At 44.7% G+C, this 26506-nt stretch overlaps 1 protein-coding gene across 1 annotated transcript; it reads left to right on the forward strand.

The window, feature by feature from the left end:
* On the forward strand, window positions 1–26506 carry PLEK (pleckstrin). The gene is made up of 9 exons (XM_050952207.1): window positions 1–118; window positions 5300–5455; window positions 12307–12488; window positions 15716–15807; window positions 16657–16841; window positions 18736–18840; window positions 22225–22308; window positions 24969–25038; window positions 25992–26506. Exons 1-9 carry the CDS (start codon window positions 71–73, stop codon window positions 26129–26131), a joined length of 1062 nt encoding a protein of 353 aa, XP_050808164.1. The 5' UTR covers window positions 1–70; the 3' UTR covers window positions 26132–26506.

A 26506-nucleotide genomic window follows, 5' to 3' on the forward strand; every position in this document is an offset into this window, starting at 1 on the left:
AAGAGCCTTTATTGTCAAACACGTTGCAACTGCCAGCGCTGTCAGTACTGAAAAACGGATTGGCTTGAGCATGGAGAGAGAACCAAAGCAGATAAGAGAAGGCTACCTGGTTAAGAAGGTAGGTGGGCAATTCTAAACAGGCAACAGGCAAGTGTTAGGGCTGACATCAGTTGAGCAGATGGGGAAACTTTAATTTTGCTTTTTAAAAAAAATGTTTTCTGTATTTTTCATGAAAAATGCAAGCAAGTGATCAACTAATTTCTCAAGCAGGGCATTAATTCAGCATTGCTTACTTGTAACTATGTAGTAGCAACTATATCTTCTCAAAAAGCGACAAAGAGTCCTGTGGTACCTTACAGACCAGGGGTCGGCAACCTTTCAGAAATGGTGTGCCGAGTTTTCATTTATTCACTCTGATTTAAGGTTTCGGGGCCAGTAATACATTTTAACCTTTTTAGAAGGTCTCTTTCTATAAGTTTATAATATATAACTAAACTATTGTTGTATGTAAAGTAAATAAGGTTTTAAAAATGTTTAAGAAGCTTCTTTTAAAATTAAAATAAAATGCAGAGCCCCCCGGACTGGTGGCCAAGACCCAGGTGGTGTGAGTGCCACTGAAAATCAGTGTGCCATAGGTTGCCTACCCCTGTTATAGACTAACAGAAGTATTGGAGCATAAGTTTTCATGGGTGAATACCCACTTTGTCAGACGCGCTTGACAAAGTGGGTATTCACCCATGAAAGCTTATGCTCTAGTACTTCTGTTAGTCTATAAGGTGCCACAGGACTCTCCGTCCCTTTTTACAGGTCCACAGCTAACCCTCCAATGCTATCTCAGTCTACTATAAAGTAAAACGAACTCATTTTCTATGTATAATATGCATTTTATATGCATTAATGGAGCACTCTAAACACAGATCCAAAAAAATTTGGCTGAATGATCATGTCCAGTTTGAGGACATATGGCTCTGTACTATGATGATGAACTCGGCAATGGACCATGTCCTTGTTTAGTGTAAGACAAAAGGATCTTATGAACAACTTTCCATGTCATTACCGCTCTTATAGTGCTGATTTTTTGGGCTTTACGTTGGGTTTAACCTCAGGGTGTACCCGAGGTTAAAGGTTTTGCTGGGAAAGTGGACTCCTTTGTTACAAAGAAAAAAAATGCAATGAAATGAACATACCCCACTGAGTCAAGTGAATGGGCTTCATGTGGGAAGCTTTTTGGGGAGCTGGTGAGATTGGACCCATTCCCCACCCCAGCCTGAAGGCAGGGAGTGGGGCCTAAGGCACAGCCTCAGCAGAGCAACTGGTTTGGAATAGGAGCTTCTGCACCTCTGAGCAGAGATTCTTGGCCATGGGATCCACATCATAAGGGCATACCTCTGCTAAAGTGCCCTTGTGAGATCAGACTAGCTTTAAGCAGTTTAGTTAAGCAACTGTGCCCCCCTGAGAAACTCCAGCTAGATGATCTCTGCTCTGTGAAGCATCTCGGCTTCACAGGTCTTCAACCCAGAAAAGAACTTGGGCCTGGTGGAGCCCCTAATCTGTGTGGGACCAGAGCTCTGCTCCTGCTGAACTGAGCTTCTGGGATGCTTCATCTCCACCTCTCCTTGGCTCTTTCATTTTTGTTGTAAATGTAAGAAAGTAAATATCTAAAGCAACCTTGAAGTGGCACTGTTAAAATCCTAAGAAGGCAGGGGGCCCGGTTCATTGCTGGCAAAGCCAGCCTGCCATCCCAGTGGCACAAAATGTAGAGCAAGCAACCCATAATCCATACTCCAACAGAGGGCCTGGAGCTGGTCAATGCAGCACACTCAATGGGTGGGGCCAGCTGAGGAATGGATGGGAGCAGGACACCCAGGAAATGTGCTAATCCCATAGAAGTTCCAAGTAGTCTCCATTGGTGAGGAGTTTAGCTGCCCTTTCCTAGTGAAGGACAGCAGTGGTATTTCTGCTTGCCGTGTAAGAGGTGTGCATCTCTGTCTACATTTAGCTACTCCTGGGAGTACAGCACGGTGCAAATAGTGCTCCCTTGCATTTTGATGGGTAACTCAAGGCAAGAAAATCTTTCTATTGGGCCAGTTGCCAGGGTATATCACTGCTGGTCACCATACAGTAGACCCTGAGAGTTATGAAGATCTGGGGAATGGAGGTTGTTCGTAACTCTGAAATGTTCATAACTCTTGTTCTTTCAAAAGTTTACAGCTGACCATTGACATAATACAGCTTTGAAACTTTACTATGTAGCAGGAAAACGCTGCTTTTAACCATCTTAATTTAAATGAAATAGGCACAAAACCAGTTTCCTGACCTTGTCAAATCTTTTTTTAAAGTTTCCCTTTATTTTTTCAGTAGTTCCTGTTTAACACAGTATTTTACAATACTGTACAGTATTTCCTTTTTTAGGGTCTCTGTTGCCTGATTGCGTACTTCCGGTTCCAAGTGAGGTGTGTGGTGGATTGGTCAATTCATAACTCTGGTGTTCGTGGGACTTGTGCTGTATCCTAAAGACAGACAGTGAGAGATCTATTGTGCATCCCACGACAGAGCACCTTCAGCCAAGGAAATCATAGCACTGGTTCACTCCTGATTTAATTTTGGGACAGCAAGCCCCCTCTGTTTCATCTCTGACTTCTATGATCCTTTTCAGTTGGGGCTTTTCAATAATGGCCTCCTAAAAAGTGAAGGCAAATACCTGTCCTCCCAAAGGTACAGGTGGGCCCTTCACATACACAAGCAAATGGAGGATGAGCTCATGCCACCCTCCATCCCTCGTTCCTTGCTATCAGCTATGAATACTGTTGTGGGCCAGAGCCTCAGCTGGCATAAGCTGGCATGGCTCCCTTGACATCAGTGCCAATTTACACCAGCCAAGGACCTGGCCCTGTATTTTTAAGTTTGATAGTGTAGAAGTTGTGCATTTCTGTGGGTTCTACCGTTCCAGAGGAGAGAATAATCATTTTCTATCATTCAATGCTACGGATGTTAAAGAATGGAGAAGTTCTATTAGGAGGAAGTTGCAGGAGACTGTTACATAAACTGTTTTTCAAGCTGCTATTCATCTTGCAGGGATATTTGGGAAACAACCATCTTAACTGTGGTCTTTGGGTAACTGAAAGAATTCTTTTAAGTTTCAAGAGACTGTGGGCCAAATCGTGATTGCCTTTATCACCTGAGTAGTCACAGGCAAGAAGAATTTTGTCTTCTCTGTGTTTGCTGACTATGGACCTTAGTCTGATATTCTTACTCACACTAAATCGCTTGCTGTACAAGTAGCCCCATTGTATAAGAGGAGCAGATTTTGGTCTTTGCCAAACACTATGGTCATTTGCTTATAAGTAAAACTATTGGGATGGCACCACTTTGAGTGAAGATATGACAGTGGACAAAAGGCCACTCAAAGTCATGGATCTTAACTCTGCGTCCCAATTTGACTCTGATTTATTCCCCATCCAAAAAAGTCAGCCAGCAGGTCAATTTGGCTCTTTACACAATCACTAAATTCTCACCACGTATTTATATTAGCCAGAATGTGGTGGCCTGTTTCCATTGTTTTTTTGTAGATCTCTGGGGAGCCTGGACTGAGAGAGCAGCCCACACAAGGGCTATTATTTGAGCCATAGCTGTCCATACCAGGAACAGGTTGCTTCTGCAGCAGAGTACTGGATGTGGAAGAAAGTCCCATTGTCAGCAGGCACAGAAAGTCCCATGATAATCAGCTCCCCCTCCACTATGGAACTTCATGTCTGATTCAGAATACCACAAGCTTTCTGAGGGCTAGGATGGGCAGGGGAGGGGAGGGTGTTATGTTGGAATGCTTTGTTTTAAAAGAAATTCTTGTCCAATCCACTGCCACAGACACACAACATTTAAATGAGGCAGCACAACATGCAGCTGTCAAATCCAAACGCACCCTCCACGCAGCAGGGTGGACTCTTTGCCTCATACTACACAAAGGAAGTGGAAGCCTCCCCTGAGCGTTCCCTCAGTGTGGGTGTGATCTGTGTCTTGGGGTCTATCGGTGGTAGTTACTCAAGCTCTGCCTTAGGGCCAGACTGCAAAGAAAAAGCTATAGGCTCCTCTTCAAAGAGACTAAAGCCAACTTTTTCAAAAGCAGTCTGTGAATTCGTGCACTTAATTTTTGGGTTTCCATCTTCAGTGGGAGCTGTGGGAGCCCGTCTGCAAATCAGACCCTGGGTGTCTCAAGCTGGGTGCCCAAAGACTCAGGCATCTCTACTCAGTGGTCACTTTTGAAAAGTCCATACAGCACCTGATCTTGCACTGTGAGAATCAATGAGAGTTTTGCCATTGATTTCAATGTACGTTAGACCAGGCCCTCGATAATCACCCAAACTTCTAGTTACAAATCACACATCATCGTTGTGCTTTAGTATCGGGAAATAGAGCTTTAAAAGCTGAACTAAAACCCTAGAGTCAAATATTCCTCTTTTAATATGGTCAGATGAAATTTCCTTTTCCGGTGGTGGTCTGGGTACAACAAAAGTGACAAAATATTGCTAATGGTTAAGCAGTAACAAATGGGGCCGGGCTAGCTGACTAATTCATGTCTGTTTCTGTGCAAACGACAGTTTTCAAAGCTGGGTAACTCAAGACCAGCACCTAAATCCAGATTTAGGTATATGATTTTCTAGAGATGCTCAGCTCCATCAGCTTCTCTGGGTATTGTGAGTTCTCAGCATCTCTGAAGATCCATCCACAGAGAGCTTGATCCTGCAAGGTGCTGAACACCCTTCCCTCTCACTATCTTCAATGGGAATTGAGAAGCCCCAGCAGTTTGTACGATTAATTATTATTATTAATTATTAGCTGTCTTATTGTAGCACCAGGTGCCCTCATCATGGACCAGAGCCCCATTGCGCTACATACTGTACAAATATAGAACAGAAAGAACCCCAAGGTTCTTACAATCTCGTAGCATGAAGCCTTCATTTCAGTGCCTAAACTGTAAACCAGCCAGGGGTGGAAATTTTGAATATTGTTTAAAGTATTGCAAAAAATAGCATCTGAAGAAAGGCATTGGTCTGTGTGATAAAATCTCACAGATACAGGGAAAAAATGCAGGTTGACTTGTTCGATGCAATTTTGGAGAAGCATGTTAGTGGGATTACAGGGAGGAGGAAATAATGGTTGTAGAAAGAGAGCAACTAATGGAGAACATGATGGGGGTTATGATAGATCTGCCTTGGAAGGGCATTTAAAAGTGTCTCTTTTTAGAAGGTCAAATCTTGAATGGAGAAAATGTAATATAACTGGGTTATTTGATCTAATGCAGGGAAGTATGTTTAACACCTGGAAGCCAATGTGGGTAGTGCTCCTAGATGATGGAATTGAATTCTATAAGAAGAAGATTGACAACAGTCCCAAAGGAATGATCCCCCTGAAAGGAAGCTCTATCAGTAGCCCATGTCAGGATTTTGGCAAAAGGATGGTAAGTATTTTTTACAGCCACTGAATAATAATTTATATATATAAAATGTACGCAGCACTTTTTCATCTGTAGATCTCAAAGCACTTTACAGTCTTTAGCTTCACAATCCTGCAAACGAGTCAGGAAAAAGAGTCTTTGAGTCATCATGGATAGTTCTCTGAAGATGTCCACGCAGTGTGCAGAGGCGGTCAAAAAAGCAAACAGGATGTTAGGAATCATTAAAAAGGGGATAGAGAATAAGACTGAGAATATATTATTGCCCTTATATAAGTCATTGGTACGCCCACATCTCGAATACTGCGTACAGATGTGGTCTCTTCATCTCAAAAAAGATATACTGGCACTAGAAAAAGTGCAGAAAAGGGCAACTAAAATGATTAGGGGTTTGGAGAGGGTCCCATTTGATGAACGATTAAAGAGGCTAGGACTCTTCAGCTTGGAAAAAGAGGAGACTAAGGGGGGATAAGATAGAGGTATATAAAATCATGAGTGATGTGGAGAAAGTGGATAAGGAAAAGTTATTTACTTATTCCCATAATACAAGAACTAGGAGTCACCAAATGAAATTAATAGGCAGCAGGTTCAAAACAAATAAAAGGAAGTTCTTCTTCACACAGCACACAGTCAACTTGTGGAATTCCTTACCTGAGGAGGTAGCGAAGGCTAGGACTATAATAGCGTTTAAAAGAGAACTGGATAAATTCATGGTGGTTAAGTCTATAAATGGCTACTAGCCAGGATGGGTAAGGAATGGTGCCCCTAGCCTCTGTTTGTCAGAGGGTAGAGATGGATGGCAGGAGAGAGATCACTTGATCATTACCTGTTAGGTTCACTCCCTCTGGGGCACCTGGCATTGACCACTGTCAAAAGACAGGATACTGGGCTAGATGGACCTTTGGTCTGACCCGGTACGGCCATTCTTATGTTCTTATGCTGTGAGGTAGGGCAGTGCTGTTATCCCCATTGTACAGATGGGGAACTGAGGCACTGAGAAGCTAAGTGACATGTCCAAAGTCACACAAGAAGTCTGTGGTGGAGTAGGGAATTGAACCCAGGTCTAGCAAGGTCTAGGCTAGTGTTCTAACAACTGGGCCCTTCTTCCTCCCTAGATGGCTGACAAAATATTTCATGATATTCCTTTGGGCAATAAAATGTTACAAGGTTATGTTATTTTGGCTGTGATTTTGTCACATCTCACAAGCTCAGTAAGCAGGGTTAGGCCTGCTCAGTATGTGAATGGGAGACGTTAGAGGAAAACTCAGGATGCTGCAAGAAGTAAAGCTGGTGATTCAGTGGTCTGAATGTGTACTGAAGTGGTGATGAAACCTAGGCCGCATCTACACTATGAGCTAGAGGTATGATTCCCCTGCTCATGTCCATGTACAAGCCCACCTCAAACCAGTGGGCATGTACTCTGCTCAGCTGTGCTTCTGCTGCTGCTACCCATGCTACTATGGCAACACTGCTATTTATGCTTGTGATAGCTCAATGTGTGTATGAGCAGGCGAATCATCCCCCCAGCTTGTAATGTAGACGTAGCTTTATGGTGAAGGGGGCACTCTGCTGCTGGAGGTGTCATATCTCTGACTGAATGTGAAACAGGTCTCCAGTAGCTATAAAAGACCCTAAGGGTCTTTTTTAAGAGCAGGGGTATTATAAATTAATTATTGCTAAAGTGACATGGCTGATATACCAGCTACCTGAAACAGAAGGGAGAGAAAGGGTTTTTCCCTCATGGATAGAGGTGTGATTTGGGTGTGCGTGAAAAGCATTGTTGTGAACTCTCCACCTTCCAGTATAATTGATTGAGAAGTCATCTTTTCTGCTGTTTATGCCCAAAGGTTTGCCATTCGTACGCTATGGGTTAGTGACAGACTGAATTTTTAATTGGCTTTAGCCGGATCACCTGCTTTTCAAATAGGGAAGAAAGCCAGGCAGTCTGAAAATGTCATAACTGGTTGCACATATGACTAGAGAACAGGATGAGAGTGTTAGAAAAGATCTTAATTAATAAGCATCAGAGAGAAGAGAAAATAATGGATCCCTGCATGTACGGCTTTTTAATGTTTAATTCTGCTGCTTTGAATCTGTGCTTTTTGGATTAGCACTAACATTTTCTCCATTGGCACAACGCCACATCTTCTACCAGGAGGTACTGAAATGGTGAGTTATAGCTCACAAGGGAAACTGGGTTCATGCCCAGTGCAGATGTTATAGTGCCATGCTAGAAGCTACATGTCTCTCCTGCCTTAGGGACATACATGTTTGCAGAATGAATGGTGTGTCCAGGGCCAGATCCAAAGGCCACTGATGTCAATCTTTCCACTGATTTCCCTGGGCTTCAGATCAGACCCTCAGTGATAGTAAGAATGCGGCCTGGATTTCATCTGCTATGTCCAAAAAGCATGAGTCCTGCGATTGCATGGATAGCCCTTGAGGTTTTTACTCAATTTGTTTCTCAGTCCTTCCTCAGGTAAAGCCCTAGTCTAGTCACTGAGAGTTTGCCTGAGAGAGAATGGAAGAAAAATTAGTGAGGATTTGGGCCATTGTACATAAAATGTCCTGGTCAGGACCTGATCCAAAGCCTGCTGAAGTCAGAGGGATTCTTTCTATTGACTTCAATGGTCTGTAGATCAGTTCCTGCCCCTAAGTCAGGCAGAGCTTGTGGTAGCTTTGCAGAGCAGCTCGCAGAGGGCATCCCATGATGAAATCTGACACTATTCAAACAGCTGAATAAACAACAAAGGGCCAGACTGCACACCCTTTACTCACCAGAGCAGTACCAGCTATTCTTATAAGTAGCTGCTTACCAATATGATCAAAAGTTAATCATCTGGCTATAAACACTTAGTGCTCCAAATGCAACACTTTGGAGAACGTGCATTTTGTAGCTTTATTATCCAGAAAAAGAATTGGAATAGCCCTGAGTTTCCCCTCCAATATTTCAGCTTTTGCCTAATTCCAATTGGCAACATGCATTTATATTTTCTGTGCGAATTATCCCAGTGCACAGCGGCTGATAACTCTGCTTGCATCCACTCACTTTAGACAGCTGATGCTAAGGTGATTTTTGAAAACACATTGGTTGTCCCTGAATCCCCCAAACTGTTGTAAGTAATGGAATGAGTTTATTCTGATTCCCAACTTATACCAACTTCAAGTCAAGTTCTGTTCAGTAGGGCCCAGTTCAGAACAGCACATAAGCATGTGCTTAAATGTATGCAGGTGCTTATGTCTCAGGGACTCCTATTCAGCTGTCCTGAATAGACATGCTTTCCTGAATCAGCACCTAGAAAGATGAAATCCATTGATTAACTTCAGTAGCTTAGCAGCACTGTAGACGAGCAGACTCATCGCCGCGATGCCTCCTGCTGGTTACTTCTGGGAATTAGCTCAGTTCCAGCTCCAGAACACCCTCTGCAGGCCAGTGATCCACCTGTCCTCTGGCCCTGTGTCCCTCCCTGGACCCAGTGCCATTTTACATGGAGTGCTGCCCCCAAGCAGTCACCCCTTTCTCTTAGGGTTTCCCCTTCCCAGAGGACCCCCACCTTCTATCCCCACTTTGCCTCAGTATATGGCTACTGCCCAGTCTCCATCTAACCTCCATTCACTGGGGCAGACTGCAGTATCAGCCACTCATCATAGGCAAAGGGGTTTGGACCTGCTACCTTTGCCTACCCCTTGGGCTGCCCTCTGCAACCCCCAGTACTCTTGACCTAATGCTAGGCCACAGCCTGGGGCTTTCTAGGCTAGAGCTCCCCCGCTCCTCAGCCTGTCCTCAGCCCTGCTCCCCTCAGGTACTTTACCTCTAACTCCCAGCAGCCAGGCCCATCTCCCTCTATAGCTAGAGAGAGACTGACTGCTTCTAGCTCCCCTGGCCTTCTTATGAGGACCCGTTGCTCAGTTTGGGGCATGGCCCCAGCTGCAGCCACTTCCCCAATCAGCCAAGCCTAAAGGCTGCTTTCTTCAGCCACAGCCCCTCCCCAGGGCTGTTTTTAACCCCTTCAGGGCAGGAGCAGGGCTCCACCCTGCTACAAGCACACTTTATTTTTTTTTCAGTTTATTAATCCTTTATTGGCATTTGCCAATATGTGAAAGGAAAAATCTGCCCTGAATGAAGTTTTACCAAGTGCGTTGAGATTTTATATCATAGAAATATGAAATCATAGGACGGGAAGGGACCTCGAGAGGTCATCTAGTCCAGTCCCCTGCACTCGTGGCAGAACTAAATGTTATCTAGACCAGTGGTTCTCAACCTGGGATCTGGGACCCCTGGGGGGCCACGAGCAGGTTTCAGGGGGTCTGCCAAGCATGGCCAGTATGAGACTCTCTAGGGCCCAGGGCAGAAAGCCAAAGCCCCACTAGTCGGGAATGTACCGTGGGGCCCTGAGCCCTACCACCATGGGCTGAAGCTGAAGCCTGAGCAACTTAACTTCTCGGTGCCCTCTGTGATGTGGGGCCCCAGGCAACTGCCCTGCTTGCTCCCCTCTAATGTCGGCCCTGGATTTTATATGCAGAAAAACAGTTGTTGTGGCACAGCTGGGCCATGGAGGTTTTATAGCATGTTCGGGGGAGGGGGGCTCAGAAAGAAAAAGGTTGAGAACCCCAGATCTAGGCCATCCCAGGTACTCATTCACCACTATTGACGATCCTGGTTTATTCACACATTGTTTCTTATAGTGGTGCTATCTCTGCTGTTTCTCTTCTTTCAAAGTTATAGCAAATTTTTCTTCACTGCTCTCTTATGAGAGGGCTTTTCACTACTGACAGTCTGGGAAATAATTTTTTCATCCTCCTTCATACTTTATACACTGGAGTAGAAAATGTCTGTTTTAAATTCTCAGCTGTTTAATAGTTTGAACAGCTGTGCTTCTCTGGGATTACACAGGGTACATTGAGTCTCCTAGCTTTCTCCTCCAGGTTATGGTAATTGATTCTCTATTTGGTAAGAGCCTGCCTTAACTTGGTATGTTATACGGTGGTGTGCTAGTTTGCTAGTGTGGCTTTTCCATACAGGGATCTGTAGCAGTCTAGCTTGTTGTTATTTTTGACATGTACTGTATATTGCTGTTGGGATGTGGCTGTTTGTTCCACTGCTTTGGAGATGACTACTTTGAGACCTGGGAGTGATCTCATATAGGAGAGGATTATGTTTTTGTTTGGATTTAGGGCTTGTCTACACTTCAAAGGCAACAGTGGCACTGGTGTAGGTAATCCACCTTCCCGAGAGGCAGCAGCTAGGTCATTTACATGTGTAGATTTCAGTGGACTACATTGGTAGATGTGGATTTATTATCGTATTTACTATAGTATATTAGTTTCATTTCAGTGGATTCACTGCATTTAGCTGTTAGATGTGCAGTTTTCAGTCTGTACTTTTCTTTTCGAAGGCATACAGTACTGCCTGCTCATGAATGTAACAAAGTTTCATGTAGATGGTTATTAATAAATCTGATTGAGCATCCATTGTATTTACTCTGTAATTAGGGTGACCAGACAGCAAATGTGAAAAACTGGGACAGGGGATTGGGGATAATAGGAGCCTATATAAGAAAAAGACCCAAAAATCGAGACTGTCCCTCTAAAATCAGGACATCTGGTCATCCAATCTGTAATTAAATTATGGAAAATCAGATTTTAGAGAAAATGGAAACTGATGAAATGCCTACAGAATATTGCTGGATGACCATCAGGTTAATATCTCTTGGGAACGTTGACCAGAATAAATATTTAAATTGATCAATTAAACAATCCACTCTTGAGTTTTTTCAAACTGATGTTATTACTTCTACCTAACTCTGCTTTAAAGAGATCTATTCTCCCTTTGATGTGACACCTAAGTAACTATATAGTAACTGCATGGCCGGCTCCAGGGGTTTTGCCTCCTAAAGCAGGCAAAAAAAAAAAAGAAAAATGCTACAATCGCAATCTGCGGCAATTCAGCGGGAGGTCCTTCGCTCTGACTGGGAGTGAGGGATCCTCCGCCGAATTGCTGCTGAATACCTGAACGTGACGCCCCGCTCCAGAGTGCCCGCCCGAAGCACCTGCTTGCTAAGCTGGTGCCTGGAGCCGGCCCTGAGTAACTGCATTAAAAATTAGCCCTACACGTTCCTAAAGGCAGATGAAAGTCTAGGGCAAAAACTGCTTTTGCTGTTACTGAGCTATTCATGGTGGGGAGTGTGAAACGAGGCTGGCTATGCAGAGGGTCCCTGGGCAATCCTGCCTGCGCAGGCTCAAGGGAATATCTTCTGATGCACATTTTTCTGCTCCTTTCAAAAGGCACCATATTTCTACTACCGTTATTTCCTGCTAATAGTACATAATATTGAAGGTCAGGACCTGATAATTCCTTATGGCAGCAAACGATGGGCCTGATCCAAAGCCTACTGACCCAAATGGGAGTCTACCCACTGAGGTCGATGTGCTCAAGATAAGGCCCATGTCTCCTGGGGCTGTGATGCGCTGGTGGGCATGCTAGACAAACCCTCCATCTGGTACTCGAAGGAGTGTTAGTCTGGAATCTTCTCCAGCTACTTTATAGATGCACAGGGTGGTGGGGAAGGATTTCTCTGCACCTGTAAAGTAGGTGTAGCACCTGACTAGTTATTTCAGTACTACATAACCTGGCTCTGGTATGAATGTCAGAAATGCTCAGTCTATAATAATACAAGGAGCTGATTACTTGCACTGTTTGCTTGGCTATCTCTTCAGAGTGTTTCTGCTTTAATCATGTGTTCAGGACACTGTACGTAGCTCCTGTCAAGGGAGGCTGTACAGTTTGTTGATGCTGGTGTAATTGTAACCCACTGGTTACATAAAGACACCTTTAAAAATCCTTATTCTTGTTATAGTTTGTCTTCAAGCTCACCACAGCCAAACAACAGGACCATTTTTTCCAAGCCGCCTACCTTGAGGAGAGAGATGCCTGGGTGCGGGATATCAGGAAGGCTATTCAGTGCATCGAAGGAGGCCAAAGGTTCGCCAGAAAATCCACCAGAAAGTCCATCAGGCTGCCTGAAACAATCAATCTGAGGTCTGGTATAATGCATCTCTTTCCCCATTCCATTCCGTCAGCTCGGAGCAGACAGTAGAGTCAGATAATGTAACATCAACCTGAGCTCTTTGGAAGGGATTCACTACCATGTAGGCAAGGCTAGTCTTCTGTCTCCCTGACCTGCTACTGTAATTGCTGAAGACCACCTCCTAGGCAATGAGGCTCACTGGAGGGTCATTTCTAAATCATAATGAGACTAAAACATACGTACAGTAGCCACTGAAATATAAGTAACATGCACATGCAGCATCCCAAAGCAATACTAAAACCTTTCCAGGGAATAGGATGCATGGCAAGCAGCTCTATTTTGCATGCTGCAATGTGAGAGCCAAAGCTGATTTCAAATGAAATGAATTACACTTGCCTGAAGGTCAGGGGTGGCTCTAGGTATTTTGCCGCCCAAAGCATGGCAGGCAGGCTGCCTTCGGCGGCTTGCCTGCGGGAGGTCCCCTGTCCCGCGGATTCGGCAGCATGCCTGCGGGAGGTCCGCTGAAGCCGCGGGACCAGTGGACCCACCGCAGGCATGCCGCCGAAGGCAACCTGCCTGCCACCCTCATGGCGACCGGCAGAGCGCCCCCCATGGCTTGCCGCCCCAGGCACGCGCTTGGCGTGCCAGTGCCCGGAGCCGCCACTGCTGAAGGTACAAGTAACGATAGAATTAACAAGGACCACACAGTTGTCTACTTTACAGCTGTAGGCATCAGCTCAGCAAAGCCTAGAAAAGGAGTCTAGGTGATAGAATGTAATGGTCCTTCATAGTTTTTTCCATTGTTAAAATAGACCATAACTTTGAAAATAACTTATTAATATTATTTACATTGTCTAGCACCTAGCCCTCTGAACTGGGTCCGGGGCCTTTGCGCTAGGCTCTGTAACACACAGAGTAAATGACAGTCCCTGCCCCTAATAACTTACAAATGAAAGGGTGAAATCTTGGCCCTTTTGAAGTCAATGACAAAACTCCCATTGATGCCAATGGCCCCTAAAAAACAAGATGTAGCAGTGTGCAGCGGGATGGGGAAGGGGAAGATGGGATAATGATCATAAAAATAATAATAATTATAAGGTGTATTTAGACTTGTTTATTACTCATGACCTTTAGGCTCATATTTTTACAAGCGGCCAGTGGTTTTATGTGCCTCGTTTTTTGGGAGCCCAGTTTGGAGACACTTTGAAGGGGCCCAATTTTCAGAAAGTGCTGCACACCTGCCAGCTGAAAATCAGGCATCTTTCAAGATGTTTCAGCAATGGAGGCACTCAAAATCACTAGTCACTTTTAAAAATCTTGGCTTTAAAGGAATCTGCTGGCTTAACCAGGCTGCCACTGATTCGGGCTCTGGTGATGTGGTCTCTGCCTGCTGCTGGATGATAGTCGCTGAGTTCATTTATACGTGTACGTTGCATTATGGGCCTTTTCAAACTCTGGTTAAGAGTGCACCATAATGTACTGTGGTAGCCTACATGCCTCTGAACTGTGAGGATGGCACTTAGCTTGTGATAAGTTAACGATGGATAGGAAATTGTCATGGTAGGGGACAAGAAAGAAGGAGGTGCTTTGCACTGGGGGAAGAGGGAGCCACTTCTGGGAAAGGAGAAAGCCAGAGACGGCAGAGATGCCAAGAGAACTGGAGTAATAGGAATAGAGAACAGGGAGAGGAGAGGAGATGGTGACTAGATATTCCTCTGACCAGTTCCACTGCAACTGGGGCAGAACTCAGATCCCATTGAAATTAGCCGAGACAGAGGGACTGCACTACAAAAGCAGGATAATTCCAGTTAACCTTATTTTCTGATCAACCTAATCATGTAATGTTTCATATGGTATGTTTTACATGCCCAAACAGATTAATTAAGCTCTAGCAGCTGATGATGATTGCGAGAGTAAGACATAGGAAAAAGGAAGGTGTTTCTGCATCTCTAGTTTCTTGCTTATTAATCTCCCTGGAAGAACTAGCTTTAGTTTAGTCTTTACAGTTTATCTAACAAGCAAGCCAAAGCATAAAGCACTGCAGAAATGGGCTAGCAATTAGAGTTGGCTGGAACATTTTCAAAGTACTGATTTCAACAATTTTTTTGATGGGAAGGTTTCTGAGGTCCAGGGTGGATGCACCATTCACTTCAGGGGGTGGGGGAAAGGAGGAAGGGAGAGGGAGAGAGAGAGAGACCCTAAATCAAAATGCTAATGTTTCAATACTATTCCATTTTGCAAAAATGTTCAAACGTTTTGGTTCCATGCGGAACATTCTCCAGCCTGCTCTCTTAGCAATATTTTCCAGACTAAGTGGCTTGTCAGAGAACCCAAATCTAGTGAAAAGTAAAAGATATGCGAAGGCAAGGAAATATGGCATCCATTTGTTAATGTTTAGAAAACTAAGGGAAACCGGTTTTGTCTCAGAATATGATCTTCCAGAAAAAATAAATACAAGGTGCTCTCTGTTGTGCTGAGGATATTCTTTGGTGGGAGACAAAATTGCACAAGGCCCAGTCCTGAACTTGGGCTAACTTCTGTAGGCTTCAGTGGGAGATTTGTCTGATAAAGGACTGAATAACAACTGAACAGAAACCTCAAGACTTGGCCGAGATAATTTAATTTCCTCTGCTAGCAGGCTGGCTCTACACCTCAGGGGCCTCAAGCAATGGAGCTATCTAGGGCATGTCAAAAGGTGCTCTGGAGGAGGGAAATCAGACCATGAGTTGCTGAGGCTATTACAGGGCCTTCTAAAGCATGAGGATTCTGTCAATAAATCAGACTCATAAAGTTCTTGATCCTCCAGTTCCCAGACAGGACAGGAAGAAGTTGTAGGAGGAACTTAATACAAGGAGGGCTGTCCAGGAAGGAGGCCATTCTGTGAAGCTTTGCTACAGTGCTTGGAGCGTGTTGTGTCTCTGCTCACACTATTGATTCCCCATTTTGTTCTGTCGCCCAAATGGAACCTTGAGCCTTGTGGACTTTCCTGTCCAGGCCTGCTGCTGAAGACAGCACAAGAATCAGATTGTGAGCTGGGGAGGCCTCCAAAAGTACTAGGCTCCATGCAGTCAATTGTCTTCCTTGGGCTTAAGCCAAATAAGCTGTTGTGTTGGAGAGGCAACCGTGCCAAGAGAATGTGAGGCACTTCCCCAGTACAGAGTGAGCACTGCATTATTATGCCAAAGAGTTAAAACCTGCCTAGTTCCTAACAGTTCCCATGGTTCCTTTTTACACACAGCGCCTTGTATCTCTCAATGAAGGACTCCGACAAAGGAGTAAAAGAACTGAAGCTGGAAAAAGACAAAAAAGTGTTCAATCACTGCTTTACAGGTAACAAGCATTTGTTCCCCATTTGCCATTTAAAGTGCTCCAGGCAATGGAATATACAGTAGGGCTCAACTCATGACACTTCGAGTGTACGCCACAGCATCTCTGAGCTGTGTAGGGCCCAGCCAGAGCCATATAAAATTCAGAGAAGAACAATTGTTGGAAGCATTCTCCATCAGTAGAAAGTGGATTGCTGCAGTGTTCAGAAGCATCTGCCATAGGCCAGGTAGGAGGTGGTTACAGATGGAACAGATTGTGCCTGTTGTTTTAAAATGTGATCAGAGAGAGAAAAAAATTGAAACAGCTCGTTTCATCCACAGTATCATGAAATCCTTAAGGCCACTGAAATATTCTTAAAGGGGTTCTGTGCGGTATTGGCTCCAATCAGCAAAACTACCCAGTGAGTAGGCAGGGCTCCCATCCTGCTCCAAGACAAAGTCTATAATGTGCTGGAAAGGGTCAAAACTCACCCCTTCCCTGGGGTACTGCTTTTTTAGCAAAGTAACTGCAAAGAATCTCTTTCCCCAGGCTTGGCTGTTCCTAGGATTCCTCACTTAGGACTCGTCAGCTCCACTCTGTCTCCCCTGACTAGTCCCACTTCCTTTCTGTCTAGGGTACAGTTAATGAGCTACCCTTGCTACCATGAGTCAGCTGGTCAGCACTAACGGTGCAGCTTAGCAAGAGTACGCTGCCATGTACCCAGTTAGCCTGTCATGTTTGTCTTTTGAAATATCAGATTCATGAACATAGAGAGCAGGCCAATCGCCTCTGTATACTTAATAGGTCTTGTCATGGTTATTTTCTTGTGTAACAACTGTTAATACACATCTCGTTTTATTATCTTGTGACTAGGTAGTTGTGTGATTGATTGGCTAGTGTCGAACAACGCTATCCGAAATCGCAAGGAGGGTCTCATGCTAGCCTCTTCCCTATTAAATGAAGGCTACCTGCAGGCAGCTGGGGACACTTCCAAGAGTGCTGCTGAAGGATTGACGGACACCCCCTTCCTTGATTTACCTGATGCTTATTACTACTTTGTGAGTATTGTGGCATGTTCTTCTATCTTCCAAAGTTTGAACATGGGCTTCCAGACTTACTGCTGTCCTCAGTCCCACAAATCCTGGGAAAGTGACTATGTAAAGATGGAGGGCTATGTTTATTATCTCTCTCTCAGTGGCTTCCAGAATGAAATTGCCCAATATAAAGTTGTTGTTTTTTTTTAAAAATGGTTGTCCTAGCAGCCAGTTCAGTAAACTCAATTTGAGACCTGAAAGTCAAGCTGCATTCTTTCTGTCTTACACATCCTCACCCGTGATAGAAATACCGCCACTGGAACTTAGCTAACAATTCTGCTGATGATACACAAGCCTGAGAAGAATCCCATTAACTGATCATAGGGCTGGGCTTGCTCAGGAGTTTCTCAGAGGAGTGAAGTGTTACAAAGTGATTTTTGTCAGTAAAGTCACCGAACATGACTCAGTCGACAGAAGGAGCAGGTCGCACCCAACCTTTACCAGACAGGAAAGCTTCATTCTTTAATATTTTGTTTCCACTTAGCTTGGATCATCTCAGATGAGCTAGATTGGTAACCATACATTTGATGGATTTAATTTAATAGAGTACTTCAGACATAAGCTGGTTATCTGAAAAGCATGAAATACCACTCATGTTAGACAATGTTTAAAGTCATTTGGTGTACTGAGTCACATATACAAATTATTGTTTCTATTAAATAATGTTATTTAAAAGCTCTTACTCCTATAAGTTCTGTTTACACTAATCACATCTGTGGTGGAAAGCTTGACATCAATAAGAGTTTTGTCTGAGTAAGGACTGTGGATTTGGCCCATTAATTCATTTATTCTTATAAAGTGCCTATGAAGTAGGGCATTTTTACAGATGGGGAAACTGAGGCAGAAAAGTTGTGTCTTGCCTAAGGCAATGTTAGCAGTCAAATTCCTGGCTCCCTGGCCTGTGCTTGGACCACACCTATCTCACACTATTGCATTCTGTTTCAGCTTTTTTCCAGTTCTGTTACATGCAAGTAGGTCAGGGCATCAAGAAAGCCCGGTATCACAACATGTCAGCATTTAACTTGCCGTTGCATGAAGTATAACATGTAATGGTTGTCTATGAGCCACATAACTCTATTTCTCTGCAGTTGCATCTTTTGAACTGTGCAATGTTTCAGTAAACTGCATCACATGGATCTGATTGCAGGGTTGCTGTGGAACTTGCAAATATTTCAGGCATCTGGAGACAGTTAAGTCAGTGCTGGCTTCAAAACTCCACAGAGGGAATAGAAAAGTACAGAATATGGACCGCAGTGGCCAGTTCTTGGTGGAAGTGGAAAGGAGGTTAAGTCTAGGCAGTTGCATTCCCTGCTTTTTCCAAATTTCGTGAATGCCTGTAGAGGAGGGAATGGGCATGGCTGGGTAGTGGAGCCAGGTGATGGTAGCTCTCACTAGCATCCTTCCTTTTCAAGCCTGAAGGAAATTGGCTATGTCAGCACTTACATGAGTTCCACTCTGCACACTGAAAGTCAGTGTAAGGGAAGGTTTTGAGCAGACACTGGTTGGAATGGTGGGAGCCTTATTATCATAGGGAAAGAAAGGGGTCAACAGGGAGTAGCGTACGGGCACTGAGACGCAGAACAAAGCTCCAGCTTTCTCCAAATGTCCTGAAATCCCACAGAGAACCTGGCCTTATGCCCGTTTGGCCCTCACATTCAATGAGTGACTCTGTGGGAACTCTGCTGGCTGAAACTCAGAGTTTCTTGGCTTTTCTGGGAGATTTTCCAGAGAAAGGGTTGTTTTGGCCTCATGGCTAGCAAATAATAAGCCAAGCACAAGCTGACCTCCTTTCAGCAGGAAAACAACCCCCAGCATCACGTGGTTACTGAAGGTTGTCCTTTTCCTTGTGTTCATACAGGCAGACAGTGGGTTCTTCTGTGAAGGGAATTCTAGTGATGATGACGTGGTCTTGAAGGAAGAGTTCAGAGGCACAGTGGTCAAACAGGGCTGTTTACTGAAGCAGGTCAGTATCTCACTCGTTCTGCTGTTTTACAACAGGAATGAAGTCAACGAAATACAAGAATAAAATATATCCAGCAGCTTCTCAAGAGCTTGGAGCTAAGCTGGGCCACCTGAATGTAACACATTATGAGTGTGTGTTACAGACCCCCCTCTGTGTCAGTCCACAGAAAATATGAGTTAGGCTAGCCCAGGGGTCAGCAACCTTTGGCACGTGGCCTGCCAGGGTAAGCACCGTGGCGGGCCGGCTGGTTTGTTTACCTGACGTGTCTGCAGATTTGGCCAATCGCGGCTCCCACTGGCTGAGATTCACCGCTCCAGGCCAATGGGGGCTGCAGGAAGCGGTGCATGCCGAGGGACATACTGGACACTGCTTCCTGCAGCCCCCATTGGCCTGGTGTGGCGAACCACGGCCAGTGGGAGCTGCAATCGGCCAAACCTGTGGACGCGGCAGGTAGGTGAACTTGCCCAGCCCGCCAGGGTACTTATGTCGGCAGGCCACCTGCCAAAGGCTGCCGATCCCTGGGCTAGCCCCTAGCAACAGTGCTTTAGCTCAGGCTGTAGCAGTTTGTGCTTTTAGCTCTGGAGAACTCTGGTTCCATCTCCAGTGTGTTGGCCAAGGTGGTGGCTGTTACATGAGTACTTAGCAGCTGAGATCATTCTCAGAATGTTCTTGAACCGACTCACTTTGTACAAAGATGCTTTCTGCTGAGATTCACTGGTACTTTTGTCCAAGTTACCAAGGTTTGCTGCTGTTATTTACATGACAGTAGTGCCTAGTGGCCCAATCAAATTCGGGGCCCCATCATGCGAGGTGCTATAAATACACCCAGAAAGGGCACAGATCCTGCCTCCAAAAGTTGATAATCTAAAGAGACAAGATAGGCAAACTGCGTGAGGAGTAGCCACAGCTGGTTAGTAAAACACGTGGGACTAGAACCCAGGTTTCCAGTCTCGTTATACAGAACTGTACCTACTAGACCACACTGCCTTGCAAAGTGGGGGGAATCATATCCCAGCTCTGCTAGAGATTTCCTATGTGTCCCTGGACAAGCCATGTACTTGATGCCCCTCTCTGAAAGGGAGACAATAACTTTCCCCAGGATACCTTCCTTTCTATACACAATATACAACCTAATTACAATAGCTTTTCATAGAATTATGGACTCAGAGAACTGGAAGGGACCTCGACAGGTCATCTAGTCCAGTCCCCTGCACTCAAGGCAGGGCTAAGTATTATCTAGACTATCCCTGACGGGTGTTTGTCCAACCTGCTCTTAAAAATCCCCAGTGGTGGAGATTCCACAACCTCCCTAGGCAATTTATTCCAGTGCTTAACCACTCTGACAGTTAGGAAGTTTTTCCTAATGTCCAACCTAAACCGTCCTTGCTGCAATTTAAGCCCATTGCTTCTTGTCCTATCCTCAGAGGTTAAGAAGAACAATTTTTTCCCTCCTCCTTGTAACAACCTTTTCCTTATGACACCACTGAAGGAAGACAATGGCAATCAGAATACTAGCAGAACAGTCAGAGAGGATCAGGGTTCTTCAGTGACATTAACACTGTGCAGCAGCACAATGTGACAAGAGACACCAGGGTGGGAATAAGAGATTAGGTATTGATCACCCTCAGATAACTGACTGAAACCAAAAATCTTAGTTTGGCCAACATTTAAAATATGATGCCCTGTCCTGGAGCAATGTGACATGCTCCATACATCTATGAAAGCCCATGCACATTTCAAAGGAAGATAATGTGATATTTAGTCATAGAAATGGGTAAACCAAATAAGTTCCAAGGAGTGGGTTTTGGTGGGGCTGCAGGTAGGGTAAGTAGCCAGTGATTCTAGGAGTGACCTAGCATTATCAGAAGCCATGGAACGTAGAAGCTAGAACTGTACAGATCCGTTTCATCCTCCACCCCCTCTGGGCATGCAGGTTTAGCTACTACAAAGTCGTTCATAGCAATATCCTTTGAGACACTGAGGCCCCGATGTTGCAATGAACTCCCTGGGGGCGGACCACAGCACCCACCCAGAGCCCCATTGACTTCACTGAGGCTTTGTGCAGGCAAACCAAGGGACGCACCCCACCCATGTACCATGTACAGTATTCACTACTGACTTGGACTCCTTATACATTCCATGATTGGCGTACCAGAGCCCACTTATCCACTGACACTTTAAAAACTCTTGCACCCCAATCTGGGTCTGTGCCGGTTATGTGATACGTATGTATCTCTTCACCCTTGCAATCCCTGTAATCCCTCATAACTCAAGCCTGACCCCAGCTGTACAGTACCTTCCCTCTTAACTTGTGTCTATTCAATTTTAAACATTAACTTTAATACAAATTTTAGTTCTGCCCACACAGAGCTCATTGCAGTAACAAGTTTTAGGTACTAGAGTGGTGGACTGTATAAGAAGCTAAAAGACAGGTAGTTGGATATCATTGCTGGGTGGTATAATGCCTCTTCTTTGTCTAGGAACAGTCCCTAGTCCCCTCTCCGGAGGAACTGAGACAGAAATGCCCCTTTTTGGTCACCTTTTCTGCTCCCTAGTTCTAGTTGGTGTTTAGATCACATGATGATAGGTGTCATGATTATGATGATAATGAATGCATAGATAACATAGATACACTACTTGAAGATCTGAGTCTGTGAATGGTGCCACAAATCATCTGCAGGGAGCCCGAGTACTTATTGGCCATGTCATTTGTACGCCTTCTGTTAGACTGCATCCACTGTTTAAAGGGATGTGACTCTTCACCACATTTCTGCCATTATTCACTTCCCGGCACTCACCACTGTTGGTCAATATCCAGTGAGTAAAGAACTTCCTTGCGAACAGCAATAGTTACTTGAGAAACTGAAATATTTTTGAAACAGTGGGAGGAAATGATGCCTGACAGCCCCTATAGACTAATATTAGTCTCGTTTTGATCAACCCACTCCAAGTCACCGTGGACTGTGAGAGGCCACCGTTTCTGAGTGTTGCTGCTTCTGCCTTGAATGTCTGTTTTCCAAGACTGTAGTTATGGCTGGTAAAAATGCTGATCTATTTTAAGTGGATAATAGTATCTACTTGTGTGACTTTCTTATTGAACACTCAGGAAAACTAGCTACCGAATTAGATATTGGGTAAGATTTTAAAAAGCACCTAAATGAAATCTTGAAATCAAGCGTAAGTTAATTTTGGTGCCAAGTTCACGTAGGTGCCTAATTCACTTATGTACTTCTGAAAACATTATCTAGTGTAAGTTCCTTCATTGAAGGCACCCCTATATCAAGGCCAAAACATTAGTTTGTCAGCCATATTTTCCTATTCTTATGTGTGTGATTCCTTTTAAACAAAGCAGAATATTAGGTGACTTTTTGTAAATTTGCTTAGGGGCATCGGAGGAAAAACTGGAAAGTGAGAAAGTTTATCCTAAGAGAGGACCCTGCATATCTTCACTACTATGATCCTGCTGGGGTGAGTGATTTTGTCCATATTTTTACCAGCATCATTCAAGAGCTTCTAAAAGACCTGATCTCCAGCTGGACTGGTGAATGGAATGTTCCTTTGTGAGTGTTTGGGCAGCATGTGTGCATGGGGGAAGTACTTGTGCTGCTTCTGTCTAACTCTAGCTGTTCTCTAGATAAGCAAAGAACCTCAGGCTCTACATGTGCTGGGTGGGCGTGGCTGAGTGCAAGTTCCTGGACCTGGGAAAGAGGCATCCATGAGTGCCAATCTGTGCTTCCCTGCATCTGTCCTTTTAGCCAGGGATTAATCACATTAACAGTACTGTCAGGCTGTCTGCAGTGGTTCATGACTGGGCGTGCCAGCCTCAGGGCAGATTGTCAAAAAGCAGGACAGACACTCCACAGTGCAGGTGTGTTCTACAATTAGATTTCAGCACCCCAGTAACAAATGTGAATTCCTGGATCCCAGTAACAGTCTAACCGTGGAGTCACAGACAATCCCCTTAGGCACTCTAGTCTCTCTTGCCATCTAGGCAAGCTGGATTTAGTGATAAATGGACACTTACACCAAAAATCACAAAATATTAAGGTTGTTCCCAGTCCCAAGAGACGAGTCACTTATCCCAGATCAATTTGTCCCTGAGATCCCACACCCATGCTGATAGCTAGTCTTATAGTAAACGAATTAAGGATTTATTAACTGTGAGAAAGAAATGAGTTATTTACAGATTTGTGCTTATATGTTACCTGCTTCAATGAGTTACAATCTTAGGCTCAAAAAGGTGACAGAGATGTAGTAATCTGTCTATGGAATGTCGTTTAGGGCTAACCCAGGTTGATCCTGGGGATATCTGCTTTTGTTTCTCAGCTCCAGCCCTTGTGAAAGTCCAAACAGCAAGGACATAACCAGTCCTTCTCAGGAGCGGCGCCAGGGTTTTTGGCGTCCTAGGTGTGGGTCCTTCCGCGCTCCCAGTAGTTGGCTGCAATTCTGCGGCGGGGAGGGGCGGGTGTCCTTCCGCGCTCCTGGTCTTCAGGGCACTTTGGTGGCGGGTCCCGGAGCGAGTGAAGAACCTGCCGCAGAATTGCCGCTGAAGACCCGGAGTGCGGAAGGACCCCCCACCACTGAATTGCAGCCGAGGGTGGCAAAATGCCACCCCCCTAAACCCTAGTGCCCTAGGCGACCGCCTAGGTCACCTAAATGGAAGCGCCAGCCCTGGTCCTTCTTGTGAGCATCTTTGTATGCCCTTCCCCCAGAGTTCAAAGTGATGGGACAAGCATTCCTGCATGTAACATCTTCATGGGTGGATGGGGCAATCAACAATGTTTCTGTCGTAAAATGACCTATTTAGTCTTGATCATCCTTCTTGAAGGGCAGGGAAAACACTCTTCCTGCCTAGGTTCACAGATTCAGAGGAGGCATTCTTACAATTAGAAAGAAAAACTTTCATATTACCTTAAAGGAAGGGATACAGACATTACAAGTAAGATTAATGCATGCAGCAATTTACAAGCATTTTATAGAGTCTAAACACTAAACACATTGCTATAAGTCTAACATTGAACTTGAACAATACTAAGATACAGGTGAGCTGGTCTAGTTTCCAGCTATGAATTCGTCAGTGCTCAGCTGATGCCTACAGCCTTGGCAATAGCTGGCACCTGATTTATCAGCATCACAAATACACTTTTGTTTACACACCCAGACTAGATTAAAATCTGTTAAAATCTGTTAGGCCATAAAAACAAGTTAATCAAATACAGTCAGCCTGTTTATTGTTATATTTTCTGTGTTAGCCTGAGCCAGGATACTTTGTCTCTTGTATAATTACGGTAGGACAAATTCTTCCCAAATATAAGTAGGTGCCTCGATGGAGCTGCACCTGCTTACATCAGGGATTAATTTGGCTCCTGGCGCTCCATGCTTCCCTGCATCTGATCTCAGTGCAGGGGTGGGTTCAGTAAGGTACCAGTTATATCTGTTTGATCCTATGCTGGCCAAGCCCTAGTGGTGTCAGGGTGGCCTAGAGCAAGTGAAGATCGGCATAGAGGAGTTTTGCTCTGCCACACCCCCCAGTGCACTGCCAACCCCTTTGCTGGAATGGGCCTGTGTTAGGGCACAAGAGCTGCTTCTTTCAGGTTTGTGCCAGCAGAAATTTTCTCTCCACAAGGAGAATTCTCCCCTGGTCACTTGCCACTACAGTCCTGAGCTGCACAGAGTGTAAACAAGAATCTGGCCTACCATGTCTGTGATAGTGGTTGTCCTTCTGTAGAGAAGGACTTTTTTGAACAAGCCCCCTTCTCAAACTATGTTGAGTGGAACTGCATCTGCTGGCTGAATGTTGCAGGTGTGTTGCTTCTATTTGTTGAAGGGCCCAGTCAATCCAGATCTTGCACTTTGTACAAATCTCTACGTTCTTCTTGCACACTGAGCTCAGAATGGATCCTCCAAAATATCTAGCGGAGCCTGTATTCCAAAGGGGCTCCCCCATCCACATGCAGATTTGCCCTGTCCCACTGTGCCCATTTCTCATCGATCTGTGCCATACTTTTGCATCATACATCCCTGCTTCCAGTGAAGAGCTCCAGTCAGACATATCTGGACAGTTTTAGAAGCAGATGTGTTGGATTTTAAACCATGCCAATGACTGTTTTGTTTGGCATTCCTGTCAGGGAGAAGATCCACTTGGAGCGATTCATTTGAGGGGTTGTGTGGTGACAGCTGTTGAAGACATACCAGATGGTAAGGAAACACACACAAACAGCAGTGTGGTATCTGCAGTACACGTACACATCTAGATGTAGTCATACAACATCCTGGCTCAGAAATAAGCCATTCACAATTCATCATGAATGGATCAGGTCAGCAGCATTAATCCCAGCACTGGGTCTCCACAGCTATGCTAATTTGTCTGCAGCGAAGAAAGACTGAGCTAAAGGGAGTTAGGGAAATGCATATTTTGTCATATGCTTAGGCTAACTCTACTTGGCTTTTGCGCTGAGGTAATCTGCACAAGGCCCCATGAACTTCAGGGCTACTGCAGACCACGACTCTGGAGGGGAAGTGTTGTAGCAAGAGGGGTTATGCCAAGGAGCAGTCAATCTATACCTCATACTCTCTTCTGAAATCAGGGGAAATGCTCACAGGGGACAAACCACCATAGTTAATCCTGCAAGGACTAACATTATCAGCCACTCCATAGCTCTTCCTCTCCTTTGAGGGATGGATTGTTTGTAACAAAGCAAGGTTGGCTATTGGGTACTTGGCTCCTGAGAGAGCTGTTCTGCCACGGGTGAAGGATGCATGGAGGCATTACAGTCTGGGGTTGTTTGAGCTTCCTTTCTTTGCAGATAGCTGTGCTCGGCTGATTTTGGAGGCTGTACTGAGCCCACACCACAGATGTGACTTGTGGGCGAGTCGGATGTAGCTCTTAGCACTTGATAAATGTGTCACTCTCATTCTATAGTGTTAGTAGTTCCTGTTCCTGATTCCACAGGGGGAGGCTTCTATTCACAGATGTGATTTTTTGGTATTTGAGAAGTCTTTCCTAGTAATGGCAGAGTCAGTGATAATGGTAGCAGGAAGGAAATCCCAGCATGGTTTGTAGAAGCAGAAACGCTGTACACATGGGCTAAAATTTCTCCATTCACTTCTGTAATTTGCTACTTTCTTCCCTCCCCTCCCACACCTCTTAGCCAAGAAGCATGACGTTGACACCAACCTGTTTGAAATCATCACAGCAAATGAAGTCCACTATTTTTTGCAAGCAGCCACACCTGTGGAGCGTACAGAATGGATCAAAGCAATTCAAGTTGTTTCTAGGACTGGGAAATGAAGAGCAGCCTCCAGCAAAGAAAACCAAACTGAGAGTGCCTAGCAAAAGAGAATTTTAACATATAGCCCAGGGAAGCGATTTCATCCATAGAGTCTCCTGTCCCTAATGCTTGTGGATAGAATGGGCAGTTTCATTTCTGTCATGGCTACTAACAAACTAATGAACTCTCCTCTATTGTAACCAAGAGATTTTACTAATTTATAGTATAAAATGTGTCTTACTAACTTGTGATTCTTTGTAATTATTAGCACATCCTGTGAAGGTAACACCCTGGGCCTTCATTTGCTCATATTTAAGATGGTGAGAGTTTTGTCATTAACTTAGTTGAGGGCAAGATCATGCCACTGATGTAAATAAAAGTAACTCAGACTGTCA

The sequence above is a fragment of the Gopherus flavomarginatus genome, chromosome 4, assembly GCF_025201925.1.
Source record: "Gopherus flavomarginatus isolate rGopFla2 chromosome 4, rGopFla2.mat.asm, whole genome shotgun sequence".
NCBI classification, from domain to species: Eukaryota; Metazoa; Chordata; order Testudines; family Testudinidae; genus Gopherus; species Gopherus flavomarginatus.